Genomic DNA, 9,623 nt, shown 5'->3' with positions numbered 1-9,623 from the left:
CCGTCTCCGTCTTGCTGGTAACTTACCACGCAATAATTAATTTGACGCCGCATATTAAAAATTCCTTAATTTCGTAGAAAAAAAAAATCTACCGATGTCACCAGAGGACTTGCCAGAGAGCCTCTGTAGTGAGGCTCAGTAGCCACACCTTATAGGCCGGTCCATGGAAATATTGTTTGACATGCAACAGGTCTGTAGCGCAGAAAAGGTTGGGGACCGCTGCTCTGAATAATCCTGACTGTTTTCATCAGTCTCACAATTATAAAGAAGGTGATACAAACAGGCTCCTGGCTCCGCCCCTGAATTTAATGAGTTTGTGGAAAAATCTTTTTTTAGTTTTCTGTTGTAATTCTGCTGAGAAACAAACAACCAAATGGATAAGGAGTGAAAACAAAAGACCAAAAACATTTATTTAAGAAAGAATCATAAAATCACGATACATAATAATTCATTATCCATGTAATAACCACATTAATATCATGTATAAGACACAAGCTGAGTCACGTGGTGTTACCACAGCCTCAAAGGCTCATCACCAAGACGTCCAACATAGTTCAGAGGGTAACAGCAAAAAAAAAGGTAAATGTATTGTAGAAAAGACATCAATTTCAACAACAGGCCGGCAAAATGGACAAAAGAAAGCCCCACAAAGGGTCGTAGGAACTGAGAATCTTCCTTCAAAATAAAGCTGTGAAAACTGGATGTTTGGACCCATCAGAGAAGAAAAAGAAAAGACACAACACAACAATGCTCTTGCTCTAAAGGTCATGCTGTACAAACTGCTGCTGCAACCGGGGATAGAAAGAGATAGATACTTCCTGTTCCCTCCTAAATACTTTCATCAACCAATCACAGTGCACCTGAGGAGAAAAGTAAACAGGAAACCATGAGTAGAAAGGAACTGTATGGGTGTTATCCTCTTCCTTAAAAAGCGTGGTCTTTTAGTTTGAGAGCTGGACTTGCACGTTCAGATTTCGTGGTGTTTTTACTCAAAACCCTGAGCTTGCACTCACACAGCTCCTGCTGGTGCTTAGATTTGCTCTGCTTGTGCTCAAACTCTGCGCTTGCACTCAGATATTTTGTTGCTTGGACAGATTTCTTGTATTTAATAATTACACACTATGGTTTCTGTAAAACTCGCTTGTACGGAAGTTCTTTGAAGTCGTCCATCTTGGTTCTGTTTATCTCCACACCAGGTTTTCATAATCCTCTGTGTCTTCTGTCTGTGCTGCAGCAGTGAAGTTCTCATACACAGGACAGTTGTGTGACTGATGGGAGAGAGGAGAAAATATTAAGCCTCACTGGACTTTATTCATGAAACCTGCAAATAATCACAGTTGATTATTAGCGCCCCCTGTCCATTAATTTGTTTGTTCATTAGCAGGATTACAAAAAAACTGCTAAACTGAGTTCAACAAAACTTGGTGGAAGGATTGGTCACCCATTGGTTTGTGAAATGTCATTTTGAATCCTCCATTTGTTGTTCAGCGCCACCTTGTTTTTTTAAAACCAGATGTAACCATATTTGGAGGAGAGGGGGTTGGAGCCTGACTCAGGGCCCAAGGACACTGCCCACCCACTTAAACCTGTGACCTGCACCCACTACTAGCTATCCATGCCCCAATGCCTGCGGTGCTTTATGGTCTATTTGACTCTAAATGGATCATTCACTTCACTTTCTAGAAAGTGATATGGAGTCATTCTTTTGGCCTCACTGTCTCTCACCTCTTTCATCTCCACAGCTTCATTCACTTCTGATTTCAAGCTCAGAGTTTTCTTCATCCTGGATCGAAAACAACAACAAACACAACATTTGACAAAATTAACTTCATAACACTGAAACTAGTGTTTGAAGACATTTGAAGAAGACAGTCAAAGAGCAGAGGGTGAACTGATGGATTTATATTGTTTTACCTCGTCCACAGAGTCCAGACCAGCACTAGAACCAGCACGACCACCACCAGAGTCACCCAGATGATATGCATGATCATCACTAACTTCCCTAGACAACAGACAGGACACATTAGCAGTGTGGTTAGACTGATGACTCAGTTTGCCAGGTGATGCTGTTGGTCAGTCAGTATTGTTCATGTGCAATATGATGGGCTTGATATACAGCTGGGACACATCTGGAAATCCTGAGTATTGATGGTTCAAGGTTCTGGTGTAATGAAAAGGAGAGAGGTGGGGGGGGTTGTAGGCTGTAAAAGTCAGAGTGCTAAAATCACCTGCTCCAACAGTCAGATGTAAGGTGGTGTTACTACGTCCGTGTGTGTTCTGGGCCTCACACTGATACTTTCCACCATGTTCAGCTGTGATATTAGTGATGGTGAAGTTTTGTCCTGATGCTGTTGGTGAGTCCTCGTCCTCCTTGTACCAGGTGTAGTGAGCTGCTGGGTTAGCATCACTGCTGCAGGTCAGAGTCACTGAGCTGCCCTCCATGATCTCACCAGAGGGACTCACTGACACAGAGGGAGGCTTTGGAGCGTCTGGTGTAAAACATGCAAGATCATGAAATCAACTCAGAAATATTCATCAATCAAAGTGAAGAACTTTTCAATCTCTGGTTTTGATAAGTGCTTCTTAAATATAGATGATCATTATTAACGCGGAGCGCCAGCACAGACAGAAGCAGGTACTGAGGGTTTTGTTTTCTGCCTCTTTGTGTGAATGTACAAAATAACTCAACACTTGAACCAAACTTACTGAATATTATAGTGAATATTAAATTTTGCAGTTTATCGATCAAAGGTCAGAGGTCAAGATGAGCAAAGATTTGACCCAAAAGACACATTTTCAAAGATATTTCCACAAATAGCAGAGAGACTAAATCATATATTGATCAGAACATTATTCCCCATCATATAATGATAGATGACTTATAAGTAATGTCACAAAGAAGTTAGAGATTTACATCATGCATCCTTAAAACTGTCTATCTACTCTATCCCTTCCTCTAATAGGACTATAGAGACGACCTGAAGCTTATATACATTGAAAAATAATCTATGATCATATGATGGGAATGTCGTCACTATGAGTTTAGAAAATGACGTCATATAGTGTAGCTATGCAACAACAGATGTTTTCACCTCAGTCTGTTTGTTTGTTGGTTGTTGATTTTAAGCAAGATTACACAAAAACTACTGAGTCGATTATCATGAAACTTGGAGGTAGGATGAGGAACGGGTCAGAGAAGAACTCAGTAAAGTTTGGTGTGAATCCAGATAAGGGGGCAGACCCAGGAACCTTCTGTAAGGTTGTGAGACAGTGCTGGGTTTCATGGACATGTGGATGTTTTCTACTCACACTGGACGTCTAAGTGTAGAGACGTGGAGTTGATCCGTCCGTACTGATTCTCAGACTTGCAGGAGTAGACCCCGCTGTCCCCAGAGCTGATGGAGGAGAGACGATAAACACCCTCTGGTCCTTGAAGCAGAGCTCGGTTCTCCTTGTACCAGGTGTAGTTAGCTGCTGGGTTAGCATCACTGCTGCAGGTCAGATTCACCGAGCTGCCCTCCATGATCTCACCAGAGGGACTCACTGACACAGAGGAGGACTGTGGAGCATCTAGATTTACAGGGATTTTAACGGATTTGAAGAATGTTGCAGCATCTGGAATTTTGAAGATGTGCAAAACCTCTCGGCTATTGAAAAATATTTACTCACATTTCACATTTATTAAGACACGTTTAGACGTTGTCTTCCCCAGCGCATTCTCAGCTGTGCAGTAATATTCTCCAGAGTCAGACGACCTGATGGATCTGAAAACCAGCTGAGCTGCTCTGTTGAGCAAAGTCTGGTTCTCCTTGTACCAGGTGTATGCAGGGGGTGGGTTAGCATCACTGCTGCAGGTCAGAGACACCGAGCTGTCCTTCAGAATGTCTCCAGGTTGACTCAGCTGCACTAAAGGAGCCTTCGGAGCATCTGCAGGATATAATCACATCTTTACATGAGAATGTTGCTTCATAGAATATAGTCTTTTAATAGTTTGAAGCCGTCCCTGGTTCTCAGCATCTTTAGAAGAGTGTTTGATTTACTTTTGAACACAGAACGGCCCCTTTAGTGTTTAGTAGTTTTAACCAAGTAATTATTGTTTGTATTAAATACCGACTTCACAAAACTGAACATGTCACGTCTGTCCTGTTCACATAAATGCCAAATATGAAGGGCGGGGACATTTTTTATTATTTGATATATTGCTCTTAGTCTATATTCTGTTGGATATGAAAAGTGTTTCAATAGCAAGGAAATGATTTGTTCTTTTCTAGGGATTTTTCTTTTTACTATTATTAAAACATAGAAAAACACCAGGCTCAACCTGTCAAGTTTCCACTCTGGACATTTTGGAGTCAACTCACACACAGGGGACGAGTGGTGATGCTCATAAGCACAGGAATAGTTGTTTTCAGGGTGAAGGAGTCCCCTGAAAGTTGGAGACGTTTCCCCGTGAACTTCTCTTCCATTCTTGAACCAGACAAAGGAGGGACGAGCAGAGAGAAGACAGCTGCTGTGACAAGTCAGTGTTGGACCAATCGGAGAACAGATCACCTGAACATCTGGATCTGTCAACAGGAAACACACATAGAAGCAGCTGTGGGACCCCAAGTTGAGAACCAGTGAACAACACAGTGACTTAGTGTTCCTCAGTACCTGTGACAGTCAGAGTTGTGCCAGGGAAACTTCTCTCCCATTCAAACTTCTGTGATTTGAATGTGAAGCGATACTGGGCTGAATCGCTCAGTCTCAGGTTCATTATCCTCAGAGTGGAGCGCCCTGGCTCTGGATCAAGGACCTGAACACGAGCTGTGAACTCTGGGTCGTTGAGTAAGTCCACAGCTTGAGGACGATACAGCTGCACATCCTTACGCTCAGCAACCAACCAGGACTTAGATGTGATAGAATAATAGTGACTGTTGTAACTGCAAGAGATGTCCACTGAGGAGCCTTTAAAGGCACAGATGTTCCTGTTGATGTAATTCACTCTGTCACATGAATTTCCATGGACACCTGAAAAACAAAAACCTTTTGACTATCACCATGAGAACTAAAATCTTTACTGCTGTATTTAACAAAAATTAACAGATGGCTGTTTCCCATGTCAGGAAATAAACAATGCAGAAGAGATGCTACATTTTGCTTTACAGTAAAAACGATGATGTTTTGAATTGCAGATCTACATCTGTGGTTGTATTTGTGATTTGCTTTCATCACCTCCACCAGGAGGTTATGTTTTCACCCCAGTCTGTTGGCTGGTTGGTGTGCGTGCACAAAAACGCAACAATTACTCGAAAGATGTTGGTGCAGATCCAGGATGCTTTCTTTAACATTGTAAGATCTGTTTTTTTTGGCAGTTGTGCTCTACTACAACTGCCACTCTAGTTTGGAGTCATTGAAATTCATTATTTAACTGCACAATATTTATCATAAAGGTTTGATAACAAACATCTTATGAATCAATGACAATGTTCTTTTAATAAATGATATGTCAGCTGATGTGCCTTTTTTTTTACTCTGCATCAGCCCTCAAGTCTATTTCGGACTCTTGTCAGTGTTTTAGCTCAGAAGTACGGTGGCCATGAAAGCTCAACGAACAGCAACTTAAGAAAATACATGCAAGTTGACAAAACACAAACAAAGTAAGAAAACATCTTCATCAAGTTCACAACACAACACAACACATTACAGAAACGCACAGCAAATAGAGAAGAGTGTGTGTGTGTGTCCCGGCGCTCCGACCCCGCCCACTCGCTCGGAGAGACCTGCAGTGAGCTCTGAGCAGGAAGATGATCCGATCTAGAGACATGTCGTCTTCTCCTGTTAAACGGAATAAACAGCGCTAACAAGCAAGCCCCTGTTTGTGAGGCCATGTGTTGTCCATAGTGTGATGGGGGAGGAAACCTTTACTATCAAAAGAGACATTTTGCCCCCTCTTCTGAGCGAGTGGGCGGGGTCGGAGCCTAGGGGCCGGCTCGCTCGCAAGCACGCGCACGCGCACGCGCGCGCACACACACACACACACACACACACACACACACACACACACACACACACACACACACACACACACACACACACACACAAAGAGATGGCGCTGAAGAGCCGCGTTCGACTCTAGAGCCGCGGCTGGCCGATCCCTGTGTGGAACCGAATTTCTATGGTGTATTGGACGTTTTTGTGGCAGCAGTGTCCATCACTTTTAGCTGTCCTCTGGAAACACTTCCGTTGTCGTTTCTTCTCTATTTGCAGCGCGTTTCTCTATTTGCAGCGCGTTTCTGTAATGTGTTGTGTTGTGTTGTGAACTTGATGAAGATGTTTTCTTACTTTGCTTGTGTTTTGTCAACTTCAATGTGTTTTCTTAACTTGCATGTGTTTTCTTAAGTTGCTGTTCGTTGAGCTCTCAGGGCCACCGTACAGAAGGTTAAAGAGCAGAACATCATTGGTCTTTGGAAGAAGTAAACTCACACACTGGAGCAGAGGGGAAATCCTCGTGGCCTCTCACAGCACAGGAAATACTGTCTGCTGAATAAAAGTAGTCGTTATAAGATTTTTCTCCCGATGTCTTTTGTCCGTTCTTGAACCAGATGTAGGACGGACTGGGAGTTGGAGAACAACTGGTTTGACACTCCACACGTGACCATGAACAGTCATACGTCTTGCAAGCTGATAATTTTGTGGTGAGCACCTGGACACCTGTGTAAGTAAAGAAACACACACATCATTTTAGACAGAGCTGTCCACATAAACAAACCATAGATTCACTGTTTCCAACTGAAATGTTACCTGTGACAGACAAGGAGACTCCAGGTGAACCAGTAAAACTCCCAGTAGGTTGGTTGGTTGTGAAGCTGAACTGGTACACATCAGAGTCGCTGTCTCTCAGGTCTGTGATGGTCAGAGTGCAGGCCTTGTTTCCACAGTCATACTTCACACGACCTGTGTACTCAGAGGCTGATCTCAGATCCACAGGTTCACTATCCTGCACTTTAGTAAACCAGAATGTTTTCTCCACTGCAACATCATGGTCATCTACTCTGGATGGGTGCCAGTAGGAGCAGCGTATTTGCACCTTCGATCCTTTTACAGCACAGATCTGAGTCGGAGTGCACCTCACCCCCCAGGGATCCTCACCCTGCACCACTGTAACCACAGCACAAAATAGAATGACCACCCTGCTGTAGGATGCCTCCACCAACCAGAGCATTTTCAGTCTGTGTTCCTCTTTCAGAATCATATGAGGTCACTGTGACGTTTGAGCTTTGAAATGTGATTAGTTCATATTTACACTTACATTTTGAGGAAATTCTCCAAAGGCAGACTAGAAATATCATGAGAGGCCAAAAAATATGTTTCATGAGGCCACTGTGACCTTGACCTTCAACCACCAAAACCTCATCAGTTCATCTTTGAGTCCAAGTGATGAGCATTTTTACCAAATTTGAAAAAATTCCCTCAAAGGGATCTTGAGATATTACGTTCACAAGAATCAGACAATGAGACGACCTGAACACAAGATGCCTGAGGTCACTGGGTGTCACCGGCTCTGAAACACATTTCCATGAGCAGCATTTCAACTAATGACTCCACACACTGATCACAATTACTGCATCAAGAGGAGAGGAACTCAGTCACGATGATGATAATAACAATAATAATAATAATAATAATAATAATAACATGTTTCAGCCTCTGTAATATTTTGAGCTCTAGACGATAGAAACTGTGTAAAATAGTGACAACATGAATGTAGAGGTACAGTACCTGTCACAGTGAGAAGAAGGACAACAAATCCACTGGCTGCTGCAGTTACACTCATAGTAGCTGCTGCTCTCGTCTGTGACTTCAAACTATAGAAACGTCCACAGATAAATAATGTGCACAAGATGAAACTCAGTCACGTCACAGACACGTCTACCTACAACACAGAAGAAACTGAGAATAAAGACAGATTCTTAAAGAGAAAGATAAATATAAACTGTTAAACACACCCAACTTCCTTCCTCTTTCCACTGAACTGCTTGCTGAGCCAGAAGCTGTTAGATTAAACATTAAACAAAGAAGTAACTTTTGTTTTGTACAAACTGTGAATTTTGACTTTAGTGTCTGTTCCCACCAAACCTGAATCCTCCTCAACTGAAGCTGTGAGCAGCGTTGAACAGGCGGCGTTTTGCATTCCCTTGGAAAAAAAAAAAAAAAAAAAAGATAAAGATCCTGTTTTCCCAACTAATTTTTTTTTCATGGTTTTATTTGAACGTGACGTATACCGTCCATAGACGTAGCGTCGCTTAAAATGGTCAGACTCTCCTTCTATATAAATAAAAGTGAACTACAAATGACCAATGCAGACGAGCGGTTTGTTCTCTTATGCTGTCAGGAGGCCTCAGCCCAGAGAGGACACGAGAGATGGTTATTGAATCATCACACTCGTTTATTTCCCACTTCAAATCTTCTCCATTGAAAGAACTCTCTTCCGTCAGAACCCTTTCAAAACAAGAGTCCCATCCACCAACCTGCTTATAACAGGAACTACACATCAATCTTCCATAATAAAGCCACTAACGGGACAAAAAAGAAAACTATCCTCTACCTATCTGTAGCATGTCCCCGAAAGACAGTCGAGACTTTCAACTGATGTTTTCAGGTTTATTTGAAACTTCCAAAAACCCCACAGTAAGATCTTGTGCCTCTTGGGAGGGTCGCTAAACATAAAACGTTTCCTTTGTGAAGTTACAGATTCTTAACAGTAAGTCCGCGTCTATTCAGGAACTTCAATTTCAAAATAAAAACAGCTTTTTACATGCTTTTAATTTGGAAGAGGAAAAAAAGTTCGAAAAACTGGATTTTTATCTCGGAAAGAAAGGGGAAAAAAAATTGTTAGAAAAACACGTCACTTTGGGGGAAGCTGTCTTTTTGTCCATCTTTATATTCAGTATCAAACGTGAAGTTCAGTTAAGATTAGACTTTGTAAATTTGAGTTAAAACAAATTCCTGTTTCGTGGTAAACATCAAAGTTTGACAAGTCACCATGGAAACTTGAATATATAACATTAATAATTTTTGTGTTCCTGGATGAGCGGGTGTCACTTCTGCAACAATCTCCTGTTAAATCTTCAAAATGTACAAACTGTACTTTAATCGTCCAGACACATTTTTTTTTTTAATGTCAAGTGCTTCATGATTCATGACGACCTCAATAGTCCTTTAAATATTATTATGTCTCAATTCCTCACTAGATTTATAAATAGGACAAAACCTATATATTTGTTGACTTGTGTACTAACATTATCCAAAATATTGTTGTTGAAACCCCCCTACAGAAAATGATTATTGGTCCCTCCTTTTGATGGATATACAATCTTTTATCTGTTCTTATATCAGTTACAACTAATTATAATTTATAATATACAGAGGCAAACTTATTGTTATTTGTAACATTTTGACAGTAACATACATTATGGTTAGCGTTAGCCTAACCTGAGGCTAACTCTGCACGTGGTTGAGTCTGGGAAATATTTTTAGTTATGGGAGAAGAAGAACAACTTTCTTACCTTTAACTTTCGTGGCTTCTAAAGTGAGAAGTGAGAGAATTTGTAATCTGGGTTAACCAACCCATCAAGAAAAAA

At 41.5% G+C, this 9,623-nt stretch overlaps 1 protein-coding gene across 2 annotated transcripts; it reads right to left on the bottom strand.

The window, feature by feature from the left end:
- Positions 1–385: 385 nt before the first annotated feature.
- LOC128436937 (sialoadhesin-like) lies at positions 386–9,586 on the bottom strand. 2 transcript variants are annotated; one of them, XM_053418890.1, is made up of 13 exons: positions 8,265–9,586; positions 7,989–8,176; positions 7,762–7,847; positions 6,784–7,140; positions 6,466–6,693; positions 4,654–5,010; positions 4,362–4,565; positions 3,670–3,927; positions 3,310–3,570; positions 2,229–2,489; positions 1,915–2,002; positions 1,726–1,783; positions 386–1,268 (listed from the first exon to the last, which is right to left on the bottom strand). In XM_053418890.1, the coding sequence occupies exons 3-13, from the start codon at positions 7,814–7,816 to the stop codon at positions 1,182–1,184; spliced, it is 2,214 nt and encodes a 737-aa protein (XP_053274865.1). In that variant the 5' UTR covers positions 7,817–7,847; positions 7,989–8,176; positions 8,265–9,586; the 3' UTR covers positions 386–1,181. The 2 variants fall into 2 exon arrangements, with proteins under 2 accessions (XP_053274865.1, XP_053274864.1); XM_053418889.1 differs by lacking the exons at positions 7,762–7,847; positions 7,989–8,176; positions 8,265–9,586 and adding an exon at positions 7,292–7,746.
- Positions 9,587–9,623: the final 37 nt, after the last annotated feature.

Source organism: Pleuronectes platessa, chromosome 3, assembly GCF_947347685.1.
Source record: "Pleuronectes platessa chromosome 3, fPlePla1.1, whole genome shotgun sequence".
NCBI lineage: Eukaryota > Metazoa > Chordata > Actinopteri > Pleuronectiformes > Pleuronectidae > Pleuronectes > Pleuronectes platessa.
Note: the sequence above shows the minus strand (reverse complement) of the source record. Positions and strands in the feature narration are given on the sequence as shown.

What these genes read in the sequence shown, in the direction of transcription:
- LOC128436937 (XM_053418889.1), bottom strand. Translation starts at nt 7,355, where the DNA reads ATGAAACATATTTTTTGGCCTCTCATGATATTTCTAGTCTGCCTTTGG. An exon ending in TTGGAGAATTTCCTCAAAAT is followed by an intron (nt 7,141 to 7,291) that starts GTAAGTGTAAAT and finishes CTGTGGTTACAG; the next exon opens with TGGTGCAGGGTGAGGATCCC. An exon ending in TCTACACTTAGACGTCCAGT is followed by an intron (nt 2,490 to 3,309) that starts GTGAGTAGAAAA and finishes GTTTTACACCAG; the next exon opens with ACGCTCCAAAGCCTCCCTCT.